Here is a 19,451-nt window from a genome sequence, read left to right as displayed (position 1 = left end):
ACTTGAGCCTCTGCTAACGTTTCAAGAGGCTGTTCAAGAGAAGTATTCTCATGTGTCTCGACTATTAATGAATCTGGTTGGTCAATAGACACTTGGGAGTCTCTGCCCACATCTTCTGCCTCTTCAATATCTGTGATAATGACAGTTTCACTTGCAAAGTTTAGAGCAGTATTTGATACTACAGGCTCAGCAGGCAAATCGGAAGCAGAATTTATTGCTGTAGGATCTATTGGAAACTGGGTTGAGGGCTCAGATTGGAGTGGGATCTCAGACATGCCACGATTTGGCCTTGAGTCTTTTTGCGTATCGAGAGACTCATTGACTTCCATGTCATCTCCTCGTTCGATTGATTCGAACATCTCGTCCAAAGCCAAGTCGTCATTTACTTCTTCTGAGGATTTGACAGCTTGTCCGTCACCAGTCAATGGATCATTTAAAGTGGTAATTTCATCACCTTCGCCATCAAGCATTTCAGCATCCCCATCGTCATGGTCTATTTCGGCTATAATAGCATCTCCGTCATCTTCTTCCTCGAGCATGGCCACTATATTCAAGCCTTCAGCGTCAATGACTTCCATTTCATGGTCGTCAGACATTCTATAGATCTTATACTTGCCACAGGGTTCTCAAAAATAGTTTCAAACGAGTCTCAAAATAAAATGTCAATGCCCACAGTGAGGAACCTACAGATAAAATAATGAAGGTAAAAGATTTGAGGTCACCAAAAACCAACGAACGACAAAACAACGCCAATATATATTTCAATGCTAGAATGAGGGTATATGTTAGTAGTACTCTATGGCTTATCTAGAGGCAAAAGAATATATAAGATAAAAAAAGTAACAGTAGATTCTCACTGTCAGAGATTCCTACTACAGGGGTATCTTAGAGGTATACCTTACAACCCAATAACAGTTAATTATCGAACGAACAGTTTTATATAATAACGATACGTCAAATGGTCGATTTGCTGAATTTTATTAAGTATACCGTCAAGATTGTAGCGCCGAGTTTCTTATTCGATTAAAGAAGTCGTTCGGTCTTCCAATTAGCAAGCTACCTCGGGTCAATTGTGCTGATGCTGGTTAAATAACAATGTAAATCCGGTGTTGAAACAAAGCTTTTTAAAAATTCTAAATATGTCGTCTTCCTATCGCGCTGTTGTTGAAATTGTTACCTGCTGTGATATGAAATCCAGTATCGAGTTTGGAAGTTAAATAATGAAATATCGCTTGGGCCTCTTCAAACAGCAGTTGACATGCGGTATAGAAGTGATGAGCTCAGCCATTTAATTAATTGAGTGCGCGTCAAGCTGGCGTTCTATAATATATATTCAATATCCCAAAAATGATCACTTATGCGCTTATAGTCCGAGTCCCAAGCGTTCAAAGTACGATCCAGTCAATTTTCAGAGGCAAAAACTAAAAAACCAGTCAAAAATCCCACAAAATCAAGTAACAACCCGTATACATAATGACTCGAGCGTAGCGTGAGGAGCCACGGTGTCTGGAATAGAGCCCCAGCCGTCGGAGGCAACCCGTCAGGACCCTGGCAAGGGATCGAGGTTAGGGTGAGAAATGGATCAAAATGAAAAGTTCTATAGTACATCAATAGAAGGCTACAGTAGTTTTGCAGTAAACACAACGACAGCCGACCAGACGACAACGACAATTTGCAAGGCAATTTGTGCTTATCAACTCAGGCTAATAAACAATGAACAATTTCGGCGGTCAGACCCCTACGATTGTGGTTCTGAAGGAAGGAACCGATGCTTCACAGGGCAAGGGACAGATCATTAGTAATATCAACGCGTGTATTGCTATCCAGGACACGTTGAGACCCACGTTGGGTCCACTTGGTTCAGATATTCTCATTGTTGGCAACAGAGGCGAGACCACCATCTCTAATGATGGAGCTACTATTTTGAAATTGCTTGATGTGGTCCATCCAGCTGCCAAAGTTCTGGTGGATATCTCCCGTGCTCAAGATGCAGAGGTTGGTGATGGTACCACCTCAGTTACCCTATTAGCCGGCGAATTGCTGAAAGAAAGTAAAGCATTTGTCGAGGAAAACGTTTCTACTCACACAATTATTAAAGGATACAGAGCAGCTGCTAGATTAGCAGTGGACAAGATCCGCAACGAACTGGCAGTCAAGATTGAAAAATCGGACCCCAACCAATTCCGAGAATTATTAGAACGATGTGCATCGACGGCCATGTCATCCAAACTCATTCACAACAATTCGGATTTCTTCACTAAAATGGTAGTCGACACAGTATTGACCCTGGATCAGGATGATCTTAATGAGAAACTCATTGGTATCAAGAAGGTGCCAGGAGGTGCCATTGAAGATACCATGTTTGTTGACGGAGTGGCATTCAAAAAGACGTTTGCATATGCCGGATTTGAGCAACAACCCAAAAAGTTCACCAATCCCAAGGTTCTATGTTTGAATGTCGAATTAGAATTAAAAGCCGAAAAGGACAATGCTGAAGTGCGTGTGGAGCAAGTTTCCGAGTACCAGGCAGTTGTCGATGCTGAATGGCAGATCATTTACAACAAATTAGAAGCCATTGAGGCATCTGGTGCTAATGTAGTGTTGTCCAAGCTGCCAATTGGCGATTTGGCTACCCAGTACTTTGCTGACAGGAACATTTTCTGTGCCGGTAGAGTGAGTTCTGACGATATGAACCGTGTTGTGTCTGCAGTTGGAGGATCTATTCAATCGACCTGTTCTGACATTCTTCCTGAGCATCTTGGAACTTGTGATAATTTCGAGGAAAAGCAAATTGGTGCTGAGAGATACAATTTCTTCACTGGCTGTCCTAAAGCCAAGACATGCACTTTGGTTCTGAGAGGAGGATCTGACCAGTTCATTGCCGAGGTCGAGCGGTCTCTTCATGACGCTATCATGATTGTTAAGAGATCAGTGAAAAATAATACCATTGTTGCTGGAGGAGGTGCCTGTGAGATGGAAATCTCCAAGTATCTTCGTGAGCACTCGAAGACTATTCCTGGCAAACAACAACTGATTATTGCGGCCTTTGCCCGTGCTTTAGAGGTGATTCCCCGACAATTGTGCGACAATGCCGGTTTCGACGGCACAGACCTGCTCAACAAGCTCCGAATGCGTCATGCCAAGGGCGACAAATGGGCCGGCATCGATTTCGACACCGCCGGTATCTCTGACAACTACGCTCGTTTCGTCTGGGAGCCGGCTCTCGTGAAAATCAACGCTCTGCAATCTGCTACCGAAGCAGCCTGTCTTATCCTCTCTGTCGACGAAACTGTCAAGAACGAAGAAAGTGCTGCTCCTCAGACAGGTCCCCCCATGCCCCAAGGTGCTCCACAACGAGCTCTTCAAGGCCGTATGCCCCGTTAAATAGAATCATTCATGTAATTAACCTTTTTTATCGCCCACTGTGCCTCCGGCGGCTGGGGCTACGTCCCAGACTTCGTTACTCCTGCTTTGCAGAGGTTTCTGACCCCCAATCTAGCGACGCGAGTGCAGCGAGAGGAGCAACCAGGGTCTGGAGCGGAGCCCCAGCCGCCGGAGGCATGCCTGTCAGATGCAGGGTCTACGCAGGGCCCTGTGCATGGTGCATGTACACGGCTGGCGGCGCGTGGTCCAATGAAATGCATTGTATACTGATTGCACCGAGAAATTTCAGCGTTAACTTGCGTGCATTCGAGGATCACGCCAGGTTCGTGTTATAACTGCCAGGTCAGATATAGAGGGAAAATGTATATTAAGGCATCGTCACGGTCGCGATTGACCACTTCGCTTTTTTCTGTGACATTTGTCATTGCTGTTATGACAGTGGCTTCCCCTCAATTGCTGCCATGTCCCGCTCGACCAGGTTCCGTGGGCTCTGAATCAGCCAAGAAGAAGAAGAACCTGGCTGCTTCAACTGAAGATCGAAATGAGCAATGGAAATCAAAAGACGTTGTTGTTATTAGGTAAATTTTCTGATGAATTTCCGTTTTCGTTCACAATTGATCTTTTGGCATCCCGGTAGTTACGGCACATAAACTGCTGTGTCATTATCGGTCACATTTTACATTATTTATTTGCATTTGTGTTTCCTCATCTTGGAGATGATTTTATTTTGATTATTCTGTTTTTGTTATTCATTGTTTTTTTGGTTTTTATTTTCTAAAACTTATTTTTAATGGCCCTGGATGGACGATGTGACTACGAGCCAATCGATTTTTAAAAATATGTAGGTCTGTTCGGTCATGTTGATTCTAAGGCGGCTGTTTTGACTATACGGTCTTTCCATTGCCGAGTATATCTGATTGAATATAAAATACACCAGCTCGTTCAGAAATATTGATTCTGATTCTTTGATGACTATATTGTCGTTCACGTAGGCGAACATTTCTTGATCGCATTGAAATTATGGTACATAGATCCTTGTATATATGGTATAGTATGCGACAATAGCTCACGTTCATACTGCCAGCTTAATGTCAATAATCTATCAGTGAACTAAATTAAAACTTGCCAAGTACGGAATATTAATCATGAGATACTTGGCATCAATCAAATATCTAGATCCTCGACATTTGGCTTATAACTAAAAATTTCACGATGACATAGATACTTCACGAAGTGAAGTTAGGAGCTCTACTCAGTTTCAAAATGCCCATATGGTGACTGAAATACTTGAATAGTTTTCTTTCTCGATATTTCTCGTTCTTCGACCAACTGCTGTCGTAACAGTTCCAAGAGGGTTTCTGATGTAATATTGAAATACACTACGTTGGATTTCTGTGAACGGCAGGGTATCAAGTTGCCTCATTCTAATGTTAGGATCCAGAGCAAGAACTAGAATATGGTCAAACAAAAAAAAGATGACGACACCAGCAGGACTCGAACCTGCGCGGGAAAATCCCAAAAGATTTCTAATCTTTCGCCTTAACCGCTCGGCCATAGTGCCTTAGTTGTCTGGTGAAGTAGACGAATGGCTGCTGCTGCCGGTAACACGAACCGAGTCCTAAGATGTGGCCAGGTCCCCAAGCCCAACTCGAGCGAAGCCAGCGGAGCCACAGGGTCTAGGGCAGCGCTAGCCGCCGGAGGTAAACTCCCCCCATCCGAGTCGACCATCTCCCTCTTACTGAGACTTGGTTCTCACTTTGTATGCCAAATCAGCACTTTTTTTTCCAGTATAGAGCCAAGGTGAGGTAAATAACTTTATTTCTATATACAATATGTTATAGCTAGCAAGCCCAAACACCGATTTTTCCATCTTCTCTTCCTTCTATCAAGTATCCTTCCCGGTAACGTACACTGTTGATGACAGAAGCGGTTGAGTCCTCTTCTCCAGCACCACAGGTCCAATGTCTTTCAACTTCACGGTCGTAGATCTTGACAGTATTTTCACTGTTAGCAGATACAATTCTTCTGGTATCAAAGTGAAGTGAAGTTATAGGAGACTCGTATGCAAAAGCATCGAAAATGCTACCGGTTCTCAGATCCCAAATACGGATGCTTCTGTCTAAACTGCCAGTAGCAAGATGCACATCATCAAATTGTAGGCATGTAACAGGACCGGTGTGACCCAATAGCGACCGGTGAACCTGACCAGTTCGAAGATCCCAAAGTCTGACAATACCATCTGCAGTACCAGTTGCAAGAGCAGCATCAAAACATTGGAGAGCACCCACAAAGTCATACTCAGCAGAAACTTCTCCACCGGCTCCAGGTACCATAGTCTTTCTTCTCCATCGGGTATCATCAAACCCGCCAAAAGCACTCGCTGCTGAAGATTGTGCAGATGCCCATAGCACATCCAATGTCTGCAAGCATCGTCCTGTCTGGATATCCCATTGACGAATGGTTTTATCGGCCGATCCGGTCACGAGTGTATTGTCAGAAAAGTTTAGGGCAGTGATTTCCCCTACATGTGCTGCGAATGTTTCAACATAGCAGTTATCGCCATTAGGAATATAATCATCTTCCTCTACAGCAGGTTCCTCGTCTCCTCCAGTTAAGTCCCACAGCTTTACAGTAGCATCAGCGGATCCAGTAGCAACCAGATTGTTTTCCATTTGTAAACATTTGACAGATGCTTTGTGGCCATCTAGTTCACGGATAGCTTTTCCTTTACTCAGATCCCACACAAGAACCGAGTCGTCTATAGAGGCCGAAACCATTGTACCGAACGGAATATCAAAGTCTACAGCCGTGATTGAATCAGAATGGGCTTCAATAGTGCGAATGTTTTTTCCTGGAGCATAGAATTGTTGAAGAGTGGGCATTGTTTTCCGCCTGGAAAGCGAGTTTCGTCGGCGAATATTTCTATTTTTCTTGGTACTGGCAGTCTCATTTTGAAGTTTGCCATATATGCTTTGAGAGAGAAGTGGTGAATCAACTACAACAGCCTCTTCCTGGGAATTAGATGCAAAACTGCGGTCGGCTGGTGATGTAGAAGATGCCTGTTGTGTAGATGGCGACTCAGCAGCCAAATCCGACCAGCCGTTATCATCTGAACTGGTTTCTTTTGGTGTCGATATACCAATGCTTGTGGAATCAAGCTTTGAACTACCACTCTCACTAGAAACTCTGGCCGCGTGATCTTTGTTCTCTTCTTTTTCTAACTTTATAGACAGTTGTTCGAGTTCAGCTTCTAATTTCAGTTCTTCCTGCTCCAACTCAGCTATCCTTTCAAAAACAATCATTCGAGTCGAATTGAGATGCGCGATTCGCTGATCGATTTCTTTTATTTCATTAGCAGCCAGATCTTTGCGAATCTCCAAAATATCTAAATGATGATTAATAATATTTCGTTGAACCGATAAAGGCTGAGACGATGGTATACGGCTTGATTCTTTTCCCTTTAACAGCTTTGATGAGGTCCCTATATCCTTATCCTGGCTGCTAATTTCTTCGGTAGTAGCCTGGAACCCTTGAAATAACGAGAATTTGTTATCATCGGCAGTAGGAATATTGTGAAGAAGCTCTTCCGGAATGCTTGTTACTGCACGATACTGGATCTCGCTCCTCGATAGCGATGTCTTGACAAATTCAGACGGAGCTCGTCGAGTATTGAATGCAAAGAGACGTTTTTGATATGCTGGTTGTCGGGCTATGTCTTTCATAGCTGATTGATAATGTGTATTTGTGAGATCACCGTACGACGAAGTCATGAGTGTTGTTGCGGTCGACGCCACTGTTTTCGATAACCGACTCAGATTCTTATTTGTGGCTGCCACCGTCGATGAAAATGACGAGTCCTGTGAAGACATGGTGATTTACACTCCCGGTCCACAGACTCTAACCTCTAGTCTCTAGTCTCTGAGATATTGAGAATATCGGAAGTTGCAATGTGAAGCGAGATACAGTATATTAATTTCAGGAAGTATGTCACGGCCTACTGCCACTTTACCGGGTGCACCGGTCTCAAACGGTATCTATCGTTCCTGAGAAGGTGATATAAAGCACAAAAGAGAGCCGAAGCTATAGTCGTAAAATCAATTAACAAAATTATGAGCGCCAGCTACACGGATCAAGTCGTTAATGGTCAATGATACAGGAACACCTTAAACTCTAAGACCTGAGGCGAACTTGAAATAACAATGCAATATTCCCCTACTGAGTGCTAGCAACCTATTCTACACTTGATCTGACTGATTTTTTTCTATTGTATAACTGTAGTTGAACTATTTCTGCTTTGTTGACCAAAACCAGTGTCTTCGAGTCCAAACCTGGAGTACGCCCTGATCTGTTTGCTAGCGGTTTATTGGTTACGATGGTAGTGTAGTTATAGCAACCGAAGTAGTGAACTGAAAAATTCAACCACGAACCAGCCAAACGAACCAAAAAGTCACAATTCCACCAGTTGAATATAAAGGGCCAGGAAGTTCCAAACAAGCTCAAATCACTGTTAATCGTTGGATTAATACAAAGCAGAAACAAACTGGTTCGCCCGCCTGAGGCTGAATTATAGTGGAGAAGCCGGTAACCTCGCTCGATAAAGCCTTACATGCCTTGCCCGGATCGACTGCTCCCAAGCTAGCTCGCTGCCTCCTGCGGCTGGCGCTTCGCCCCAGACCCTGGTTTTGAGACTGAAGATACCTGCAAGACAATACTCTGCCATCTCCAATTCGATTTATTTTAATTGTACCTACAGTCAGATAATATGGTGGATAGAGATAAAGTATAATGTGCAATCGCTTTTAAAACATAGTTTGAGTATAGATTAATCAAATGATAGACAACAAGTGTAGTTGCATTATAAGTTGGAATCGTTAGTTATCTCACGGTTAATGTGAATGTTATGGACACTGGCTAATATTGAAAATCAAATATGGAGTCAATTACCAAAATCACTTTTAGAGAAGCATAGCCGTAGCCTTTAGAGTTATGGATTTGGTAGCGAGAGTAAGTTTGATAGTAGCAATAGATGTCACCGAAGATAGTTGATCACCAAACAAGAGTTGTCGCTTCCCCTGCAAAACTGCTGGCCAAAGTCGGCTTTTCAAGCATTACATTCGGTCCGACCATCTAAAATGATTGTCGACAGACCCAGAGCACGAGCACATGTTGGTAAAATGGAGCAATAGATAAAAACTAAGATAGCTCCTCATACTAAGGTTGTGGAACTCTCCTCCTTTAAAAGCGTTGCTATACCGCTGAGCTTACAGAGAAATTTTTCAAGGCAGGAAATCTCCATATTATTATAGAGATCTAGGAAGCATTGATAATGAACTCCCCATGGAAAAGTCCCTCATTTCTATTGAATGTCCCAACTGGGAGAAGCAGCTCAAGGCTGGTAATCTCCTGGTGGCCAGCTTTATTAAATTCTATTATCTACCTGTTTGTGCTACTTACTGTTCTGGACCTGCACATTCTACCTCAACCGGCCGAGATACCAGACCAAGATCAACATTTACCTATCTAAGCTTTGAAAAACATAATTAGGTGACTTCCTGCCCCTGGGAATGGGGGTTCAAGCCTACGAAATATATTAACTTTTTTTTCCAGTCAAAGTTATTGTTTTTATAGCTTTTCTGGATCTATCTTTAGAAAAACATTAATAATTATTCCGTTTGATGAGGCATGTTCGCTTTCATTGGGACACATATACGGCGAAGAAAATTCATCGATTACAACTTGTACTTGACAGTAGTACATCTAAACTCTTACCGACATGCTTGATAGTTGTGATGAAGAAACCATTTTCAAAACCAAATGCCTATGTTCATAATATTATAACTAACCCTGATACCCTAGGAGGTGGATTTCCCATTTTTTAGCTTTATAAAAGGCAACTGTATTCCCGCAGCAGCGTCAGACGGAGCAGTGGAATGAACCTTATATGTTTGTACATTCTCGTGGTCACGGCATAGGAGAACGTAGTCCGACAGGATGCTGGTTTAATGTATAAATAGTCAAAAAAAATTTTTTACTTAGTATATTTAGCGCGGCTCGCTGGCCGGGGGCGTAATCGACTTCGAATAGTATTTTCATTCTCTAAACCTGAAGATTCTGGCTCTACATGATCCTCTTCGCCAGCCTCTCTTTGAATTTGCTGTGGTGGCCCTTCTCTAACCGCTGATCTGAAACTATCATAAGCATTAGAAGAAATGCTATCCAAGTGGGTCTTCTCGAAATTATCGCCCAGACCATTCACATTTGGCAAATGAATGACTCGCCGTAATTGATCTATGAATTGGTTGTTGTTGTTTTCGTTGTATGTTACACGAAGGTCATAGGCCAGAGGAGCACCTTGATCGACTACTTCACCCCCTTCTTGCAAACGGATATTACCCCCATGTTCTTGATTTGCAGCGACATTTGCCCGATTTATACTCCGTGGTCGCTCTCCGAAACCAATAGGTCGGCCCTCACCAAGTTGCATATATAAGGTTATATATGGCTTGGCTCGGGCCAACATGTGCTTGATTTGGCTGCCCATCTTTTCATGTATGCCAACGTAGTGATTGTCACGCGAATTTTGGTTGTTACGGACTTGAATGAGGATAACACTAAATGCTTCATCGGCTAAATAGACATCTTCTCGCTCCCATGACATATTCTCGTACCCATCGAAGAATCTGATGTTCGTAAGGTCAACCTGCTTGCTTTCTAAATATATGGGGATGACAAGATCAAAACCTTCCTGGTTAAAGCTGAAGCAAAATCCATATCCTCTCAAGAATCCGTACGCCAACATAGGAACAGTACAGATTCTCCTATCACTCACCCAGTGGTTGAGATGTATTCTCTCATTAAGTAACTGATGTTCATTTGTATTGCCAGAGCGACAGGTGAGTTCATACTTTGATCTTAGGCCATCGAAAAGATCACGAACACGACAATAATTGCTCTGTATGCCATCGCGCAAACCTACAGTTTTCAGAACATCAAGCAACATCCATCTAGCTACAAATTCACCAGTAGTCCCAGGGGAGAGAGACTTTTCTCTAAGCAGGTGTGAAATAAGATCAAGATCATTTTCGCCTTCCAAGATTTTATGGGCTGCCATGACCAGAATTGGCTCACTAGGATATCCTACCTTGAGAACATCATGTTGATCAGACATCCACAAAAGTGTGGCCATTCGCGATTGTAGAAAGCTTTCTGCTGTACGATAATCGCTATCCATTGACGGTGCGTATATGACAAAAAGGACATGATACTTTGATAGCCTGTCATAGTCACGACCCCTCAGCTTAGCCGTGGCATCTGTCAGAAGTTCGTCCTCATTCCCAGTGTCAAAGTACAGCTTCCACATGGGTCTACCAAATTTGGCATAGAATCTCAAGGTTCCAATCTGGCTAAAGTCTAATGTAAGTGGTGGGTCACTCCATCGCACGTTCACATCGTAGGGTATGCGGTACCAAGGTTCTGCAGCGATTGCACGGAACTTTTTCAGAAAACGGTCATTTTCATGCGGTGGAGAGAAATCACTAATACGTCCTGACGTATCGGCAATAACAATGGCAAAACCACCCCATAGTTTCTCAAACACAAGGCAGCGTGCCACGCTTCTTAGAATCTGGTAATATGGCTTACTCATTCCTTGCGGCTTATTTTGGATACCTAGTGGACTAGCTTCATCGATTGCGAGCACAAAGTATACTTCTTTATCTTTGTCCTCCATCCATAGGGCTAAGCAGTATTTGATCCATTCGCTTTGTAGTTTCTTTTTCACTTCTTCAGATAGTACCAATCTATCATCCTTACTAGAAACTGCACCTGGTGATGAGAGGGCTTTCCATATATCATTTTCCGAATCTTTCTTGTCTTCAAAGCTCTTTTCTACAGTTTTCTCGAAGAATGATGATTTCTCTTGGAAAGTCCAGAATTCCTCCACTGGTGCATACTTGTCAGTAGTGTGCTGGAGTCCTTCGACGATCGCCTCAAGAGTGCAAATAAGGAAGAGCAAAACATCTCGAGCGAAGGTGGAATCGTTTTTAGATGCCAAATATCCCGATGTATTGCCCCTGCCAATACTTCGAGAAAAACGAGCTCTAGGGTAGCCAAGACTGGAGTTCTCTCGCAAGCACATGTAGCTCAAGTAAACGTGGTGAGAAGCTAGATCCTTGATCAATCTAGACTTACCGTACATGCTGCTTTGAATGATGGGAATACAAGGCGAATATATGCGAGGGGATCCATATGATATTCCTTGAACTGTATCTTTAATATGGTTGAATAAGTGCTGAGTGCTAGAGGGATCATTGTACGGCCGTCGGAACAGTTGCTCTAACTCACGGTGCATTCGACGGGGACTATGTGCATCTACAAACAATGCCACAATATCTTTAAAATTGTTGCACGGTCCATACGCCTGCCAGTCTGGATTGATTTCCACATTGCGTATTTGAAAGATGTCTACTATCACTGCAGTAAGATTTTCCACTTGGTTCTGTTGACGTTCTGGGAACTGAGCAGTCAAGAATTCCAGTATGCAAGGATATAACTCCGCCTGGTAACAGAGGTCCTCTAAATTTATGTAGAAGTCCCTTTTCAAAGTATCCAAAGCTGATCTTCCATGATCATGCTCTAATTCCTTCACAGATAAGCTAAGGGGGAGGCTGTTGTAGGCACGATTTGATACATTGAGGTAGCCAAACTTAGACAACTCATCGACAAGCTTTTTCAATCTTCGCCGCCTCTGACCTAAAGTCATAATTCTAAGTGGTTCGGCTACGAACATTAAGTAATCTCTAACAGGACCAAGTTGGTAAAATGGATCATCTGGTTCCGCCATATTGAGCTTTGAAATTGATGTTTAGAAAATGAACCAATATTTCTCACAGGAGATATGTATATCTATATAGATAATGTATTAGGAAATGAGGCACCTCTGATCTGTCACATATTTCTAGGGGTTATCGGGCCTATGGGTGATTTTTGCTTCATAGGAACGACCTGGTCCCTGCAGATAGCCAATATGCATGCTGTATTAAAGATGCATCCTAGTTCCTAAGGTGTAACTGAGATTGGCAAGGATCGGAGCTATGTTAAGCGGGCGGTCTGACTTGAGTTCGATTTACAGCTGTTCTCGTCCGTTTCTGATCTCCCTTGCATCATTTTAACCCTCTTATGGGCCAGTTTTGACGTCCTGCACTATCTGAAACTGTTTTGATTATGCGTCCGAATTAAGTAAATCATCGTCGCCTCTTGCATAGCTGTTTCAAAATCCCTGTAAAAAATATATCGCACAAATGATATATGGGATTACTTCCGAATTATATACTATACTGTTCGAGTTGATAATATTATTTATGCACAAGACAAATATATTTGTTTGATGTATGTTCTCGGACGTTAGGTTTGTCTCTATAATGCCTCTGCGCCACCTTTATTTTCTTTTGAGGCATCTTTCCTTTTCTTTTGAGGCATCTTTACTTTCTTTTGAGGCATCTTTACTTTCTTTTGAGGCATCTTTACTTTCTTTTGAGGCATCTTTACTTCTTTTGAGGCATCTTTACTTTCTTTTGAGGCATCTTTACTTTCTTTTGAGGCATCTTTACTTTCTTTTGAGGCATCTTTTGTAACGGGAACTAGAAATGGATAATGATTTCCCTTGATATCAGCCTAATTTCTTTACCCTTCCCCCTCTATAGTTCTTATTTCTCAGGACCAAAATATTTAAATCGTAACTCTCTAACAGACTAATATTTGGTGCTCCCAAAAAAACATCTCAATTGCAATTCCATTAGACTCCATCGGACTTGATTTGATATGCTAATGTTTCTTTTCCTAAACATTGAGCAACCCCACCAAACAGTCACGTGTTGAGTTATGTGCATACTCACTACGCTATTGAAATTCCTATAGCATTAGCCTCATATATATAGACAGCATATCTCCATTGAGCAATGGTTCATCTTCCAAACATCAATCTCGAAAACGCAATATGACTGAACCAGATGATCCATTTTACAAATTGTATCCTGTTAGAGAGTACTTAAGGTTCGTAAAGGAATGCCATGGAAAAGTGTTTTTGTTTGAGAGGCAGGAAGAGTTGGAATCGCTCCGTGAGGGCTTTTATCAATTTGGCTACCTCGACCGGAGCCGCGATGATGTGTACTCCCTCCCCCACAGGTTGTACGAATTACAAAAAGACAACGGCAGATCGGCCCTGGATACTTTAAAAAGGATTTTCTACATGAATTTAGAGTACCTCTGCCCCTATGTGGAACTATTTCCTTGCATACTCGACTTCTTGATTTCTCAGCGCCCCGAGTTTCCACTATGCAAAGTCAAGAATCTTACTGAATTGATAAAAGCCATCTGTCGTAAACATAATGTGCGAGTACTTGACGACTGGCAGAAGGATGGACCATATTCTAATTTTAGAGAGGTTGTGGCGTTGTTTGTAGCGGCACGTAGCCCTCCACGAATCCAACAAGAATTAGTTCAGATGTTTGAAGAGAGACACATGGGTCCAATGTCTGGACCTTTCTTCAGCTTTATTAAAGAGACAATTCGGAAAGTATCAGACGGATTGCCTCGCGTGTATTCGCCTTGTGTTCATATCTTTCAGAGCAGCATGTACGGTAAATCGAGATTGATCAAGGATCTAGCTTCTCATCACGTTTACTTGAGCTATATGTGCTTGGGCAGAAGAGTCGGTTTTGAATATCCTAGTCCTCGTTTTAGTCATAGTATTAATGGTAGCAGTGGGCTGGGATATTTGGATTCCCATGATGAAGTCGATTTCGCTGGAGATGTTTTGCTATTCCTTGTTTGCACACTTCAAGTGATCGTCAAAGGAATAGAACACAACGATGACAATTATACAACAGTGGAGAAATTCTGGACTTTCCAAGAGACATCGTCAGTCTTCGAGCAAACTGTAGAGAGGAGCTTTGCAGACAAGAAACGTTCGGAAAAAGATATATGGCAGTCCCCCTCAGCTATTACTGTTACGCAAGATAATCTGATACTCTCTCAGGAAATACAACAACTACTACGAAGCGAATGGGCCAAATACAGCACAGCACTGAAGAGGATCAAGGACACGAATATAGAGAAGTACTTTGTACTCGCTATCGATGACGCTGGCGTTCTGAATATGAAATATGGTAAAAGTTCAATGAGCTTCTCTTATTTTCAAATGTTCAAAAAAGTGGCACATTGCCTTGTGGCTGAAGATCTATGGGGTGGGTTTGCCATAGTCCTCGCGAGTACCTCAGCTCTTCGTGATTATGATGTTTCTTACAGTGATTCAGTTTTAATGGACGTTGAGACCTGGTGCGACCTAGACACCTTCGATTTGCACGTACGATGGGGTGAAAAACCGCTTACCTTAGACTTCAGCGAGATTGGAACCTTGAGGTTCTATGCCAAGTTTGGTAGACCCATGTGGAAGCTGTACGTTGACCGTGGGCAAGAGAGCGAACTTTTGGCAGACGCCAGTGCTAAGCTCCGGGGAAGATACACTGAAGGGCTATCAAAGCATCACACGCTTCTCGTGATATACGCTCCGGCCATGAATCTCGATTTTCGTACAGCGGAAAGCTTGGTAGGATCTCGAATGGCCACAGTCCTAAGTGTGTCTGATCAACGTGATGTTCTCAAGGTAGGATATCCTAGTGAGCCAATTCTGGTCATGGCAGCCCATAAAATCTTGGAAGGCGAAAATGACCTTGATCTTATTTCACACCTGCTTAGCGACAAGGTCCTGTCTCCTGCGAATGCTAGTGAATTTATCGCGAGATGGATGTTGCTGGATGTTCTGAAAACTGCAGGTTTGCGCGATGGCTTACAGAGCAATTACTGTCGTGTTCGTGATCTTTTCAATGGTCTCAATGAAAAGTATCACGTCACCTGTAGCTCTGGCCATCAAAATGAACATCAGTTACTTAGTGAGAGAATACATATCAACCACTGGATGACTCTTGACTCTGAGTGTACTATACAGATGTTGGCGCTCGGATTCTTGAGAGGCTGTGGATTTTGCTTTGAAAGAAGAGACAGAGATTTCGATCTCGTCATCCCCATATATTTGGAAAGCAGACAGATTGACCTTACAAACATCAGACTCTTTGAAGGGGACGAGGATAGTCAATGGGGATTAGCAGAGTTAAGTTTAGTATCTCAAGCATTCAGTGTTCTTCTCATTCACGTCAGTAAGAACGAAAATTCACGTAGCGGTCATTACGCCTCCATTCACGATAGGATGGCCGAAGCAACGCAGCTGATCTTTGGTCGATACAAGCCAATTATTAGTTTGCATATGAAATTAAGAGCAGGACCACCTACCAGTTTCGATCAGAAACCCAGGTATAATGAGAATTGGGCAAATGTCTTTGCAAATCAAGAAGATTGGGCTGATATCCATATGCAAGAAAGAAAGGCAGTGTTAGCTCAAGACTTTAATCTTGCCTATGACCTTCATGTCACAGCCCACAACAATTCAAACAGCGAATTCATTGATAGATTGCAGGATGTTGTTGGCTGGTCTGTAGAAGGTAGTGAGAGTCCTTCGAAGAATGACACGTTACTGAGTTATGCTACGGCTGCTTCTCGTAATCAGATTGAGGCGATTGAGAAAGCTCGTCAAAGAAAGAGACAACAGCAGCAGGAACTTCGAACAGAAGCTAATGATGGCAAGCAACTAGAGGCAAAGGTATTGCAAGTTCGCCATAATCTAAGGCAATTACACCCTGGACACGGAAACCAAGTAGATAGATCCAGATCTAGGAAGCAGAATCATAGGCACACGATAATTTAGGAAGCAAAGAACCCGAAGTCTCAGCGAAAACTCTTAAGCGAAGGGCACTTCAGTAAATCGTTTTAGGAAACGTCATAGACTCTGTCCTAGTGAATGTCTACAATTTATAGTACAAATTTTTTTGTTTAGCACCAAATAAAGTCCTTAGCTAATTATTCACAATTTTATGAGCTTTAGTATCCAAATATTTGTCTTTCTTCACCCTCATTACAAGGATCGCAAGGGAATACAATGCTCTGCCACCTCATCTAGTATGCCCAAGACAATTAGAACTGAGTCGACTATCTTTGTAATGACTCGAGCTCTGCACCTGGCATGTTCTGACAAGCAAGTGACACGAGGCCACTGATACCCAGATCCAGGAATGGGTGGATAATGCCCAACATGTAACACTCGCGCCTTCGACTCTGCCGCGATTTGGAACAGAATGTGGGTGTATACTTAGTAGCCAGACAACGCCGTCTTGACCACTAGATATCGTCAACCTTGGAACAGAAGAGTCCTGCAATTTTTCAGGCTGTGAATCAGATAAATCAGACTGTGTCAATGAAGAGGGCCATTCGAGTCGCGGAGTTAGAGTTCTGTAACCATTTTGGAGCACATCAAATAATACAAAGCGGTCTGAAAGAAATCCTATAGCTTCTTACAATTCATTTTATGTCCACCGTGGGTTAAAATACAGCTGTCATACTCAAGTCTGGAATGCAAGGTCATCAGAAAGGTCTCTAGAGAATCTTGAAGTTTCAGCTTGTTAGCTTCGAACATGAGTACTCCAATGGTCTGAGTATGGATTACGTCGCGGCAAGATACAACATTGAAAACTTTCAAGAAACAGCCAACGACAGGCTTGAGGGTCGCAAATATCAAATTTCTTTATTCCAATCAGTAATACACCAATAATTATAAAAATATAAAAAAAATTATTAACTGCTTCCGATTGATCACCTTCATTTAACATCTACAACCCAGATTGTGCAGGATTGCACCGAGTGTTGATGCTGAGTGCAAAAGCTGTTGAGACAGATATGCAGAAGAGTAGGAATCACATGACTGTTAGCTGTGAGGTTATACCTGGCTATTGCACCATCTTAAGATTGCACTTGTGAGATTGAGATCTGATAAGGTTGAACTATTATAAAGAAGGTCAATGCCCATGAAATTCACAGCCAATGCTAATGCGAATAAAAGATAAAGAATGAGTTACTAATGCAATAATAACTAGTAGAGGTAACATAACTATTAAAAAAAAGTATCTGTGACTGGCAACTTTTAGACCATAACTTATTGATTGATCTACTTATCCACTTTCACACCTTTATAATAATATTATTTTATTATTCTTCTTTTAAACATCAAAACCGAGAAGTTTATCGCGTGAAAGTAAATCAACGTTGCATATGCATGATAAGTTGTTCAAGATCCGGTAAAATGTATATTGTGCTCATAAATTTATATTGTGTGGGATTAGTTACTAAGTATACACTGTAATAGTTAAGCCGATAATATTATGTATATATATGACTCATACATTCAGACATTTGTCCGTATACGTTCTCAGATGACACGTTTCACTATATACTGCATAGGGACAACTCTCCTTATCTTTGCGGCATCTTTTGAGGCATCTTTTTGAGGCATCTTTTTGAGGCATCTTTTGTAACTGAAATTGTAAGCAAGGATAACTGTCTCCTGTTGATATCACCCTAATATCTCTGCGCAGAAGCTTGGATCGTACTAGATCTATAGTTTTTAATTTTCTCAATGCCAACACGTGTATATCGTGGCCTTAATAGAATACTATTGGGTTCTCCAAGTTAATACCTCTCATTGCCCTTCCATTATATTTCATCAGATTTTGTTTATTATGCTATTATTCCTTTTCCTAAACATTTTTCACCCCAAGGACTGTCACGTGTTGATGTACGTGCAACTCGCTCTTGTATTTAAAATGCTACAGCGTTGGCCTCATATACATATACATAGACATACATAGCACCACCCCAGTGACATTAATTCATCTTCAATTTCGCAACAAATATGACCGAACAAGATGATTCATTCTATCTATTAGGTCCTGTTGAAGACTACTTGAGTTTCGTAGCCAAATTAAATGATAATGATGATATTGATGGCAGTAAAACCTATTGTAAGATTGTCGATCTATGTGAGACTTTGTGTTCGTTTGGCTACCTCAACAGCTTACACGATGGTATCTACTCCTTCCCCAGCACGGTAGTCGAATTACACGAGGATCACGGCAGATCAGCTCTGGATACTTTTAAAAGGTATTTCTACTTAAACCTAGAGGACCTCTGTCCTGATGAGGAGTTACATCCTTGCATATTCAAATTTTTGATTTCTCAACGCCCCGAGCGGCAACCGTACGAAGTCGAGAATATTTCTGAATTGATAAAAGACATCTGTCGTAAGCATAATGTACAAGTACTTGACGACTGGCAGACAGACGGACCGTACAACAATTTTGGAGAGATTGTGGCATTGTTTGTAGCAGCTAACACCTCGTCACGAGCCCCACAAGAAGCAGCTCAACTGGTTGAGAGACATACGGGACCATCCCTTCAGCCCTTCTTCAACTTCATTAAAGAGACAATTCGGAAAGTAACAGACGGATTTCCCCGTATATATTCACCTTGTGTTCACATCTTTCAAAGTAGCATGTATGGTAAGTCTAGCTTGATCAAGGGTCTAGCTTCTCATCACGTTTACTTGAGTTATATGAACTTAGGCGAGAAATTGATTTCTGGCCATTCTAGCTCTCTTTTCACTAGCAGTAGTGATAAGGTCATTGGATGGGGGTATTTAAGTACTGCAGACGATCCCGAGATCGCTCAAGATGTTTTGCTATTCCTTATTTGCACACTTCAAGAACTCGTCAGAGGAATTGAGAACAATGAAGACAACTATGCAACAGTCAAAGGATTCTGGACATTCCAGGAAAAGTCATCAGTCTTCGATCAAACTGTGCAGATGAATTTTATCAAAAACAAGACACAACAGGAATATAATAAAATATGGAAAATCCTCTCATTTCCCCAAGCGGTTACTGTCAAAGTTGATGCTGTCACACTATCTCAAAATGTAAAAGAGCTATTAAGCGGAGAATGGAAGAAATACCGCTCGGCACTCAAGAAGAATAAGGACACAAATATAGGAGAATACTTTGTGCTCGCCATCGACGAAGCTGGAATTCTGAATATGAAAAATTTCACAAATAACATGAACTTCCCAT

General features: G+C 42.1%; 5 protein-coding genes and 1 non-coding gene across 6 annotated transcripts; 3 read left to right on the top strand and 3 right to left on the bottom strand.

Annotated features, from left to right (window-relative positions):
- Positions 1 to 1,713: 1,713 nt before the first annotated feature.
- On the top strand, positions 1,714 to 3,384 carry CCT7 (Cct7p; the record flags this gene model as incomplete). Its single annotated transcript, XM_018881322.1, has 1 exon — positions 1,714 to 3,384. The coding sequence occupies one exon, from the start codon at positions 1,714 to 1,716 to the stop codon at positions 3,382 to 3,384; it is 1,671 nt and encodes a 556-aa protein (XP_018733924.1).
- Positions 3,385 to 3,744: 360 nt separating this feature from the next.
- On the top strand, positions 3,745 to 3,966 carry AWJ20_4257 (uncharacterized protein; the record flags this gene model as incomplete). The annotated part of the gene is made up of 1 exon (XM_018881321.1): positions 3,745 to 3,966. One exon carries the CDS (start codon positions 3,745 to 3,747, stop codon positions 3,964 to 3,966), a length of 222 nt encoding a protein of 73 aa, XP_018733923.1.
- Positions 3,967 to 4,863: 897 nt separating this feature from the next.
- On the bottom strand, positions 4,864 to 4,945 carry AWJ20_4256 (the record flags this gene model as incomplete). The annotated part of the gene is made up of 1 exon: positions 4,864 to 4,945. It is a non-coding gene; the product is annotated as a tRNA-Ser (tRNA).
- A 280-nt stretch (positions 4,946 to 5,225) lies between these two features.
- Positions 5,226 to 7,253, bottom strand: MDV1 (Mdv1p; the record flags this gene model as incomplete). Its single annotated transcript, XM_018881320.1, has 1 exon — positions 5,226 to 7,253. The coding sequence occupies one exon, from the start codon at positions 7,251 to 7,253 to the stop codon at positions 5,226 to 5,228; it is 2,028 nt and encodes a 675-aa protein (XP_018733922.1).
- Positions 7,254 to 9,412: 2,159 nt separating this feature from the next.
- On the bottom strand, positions 9,413 to 12,226 carry AWJ20_4254 (uncharacterized protein; the record flags this gene model as incomplete). Its single annotated transcript, XM_018881319.1, has 1 exon — positions 9,413 to 12,226. One exon carries the CDS (start codon positions 12,224 to 12,226, stop codon positions 9,413 to 9,415), a length of 2,814 nt encoding a protein of 937 aa, XP_018733921.1.
- Positions 12,227 to 13,378: 1,152 nt separating this feature from the next.
- AWJ20_4253 (uncharacterized protein) lies at positions 13,379 to 16,201 on the top strand (the record flags this gene model as incomplete). Its single annotated transcript, XM_018881318.1, has 1 exon — positions 13,379 to 16,201. One exon carries the CDS (start codon positions 13,379 to 13,381, stop codon positions 16,199 to 16,201), a length of 2,823 nt encoding a protein of 940 aa, XP_018733920.1.
- Between the last annotated feature and the right edge of the window lie 3,250 nt (positions 16,202 to 19,451).

Source organism: Sugiyamaella lignohabitans, chromosome C, assembly GCF_001640025.1.
Source record: "Sugiyamaella lignohabitans strain CBS 10342 chromosome C, complete sequence".
NCBI classification, from domain to species: Eukaryota; Fungi; Ascomycota; class Dipodascomycetes; order Dipodascales; family Trichomonascaceae; genus Sugiyamaella; species Sugiyamaella lignohabitans.
The sequence above is the reverse complement of the archived record's forward strand: the minus strand, read 5'-3'. Positions and strand labels throughout refer to the sequence as shown.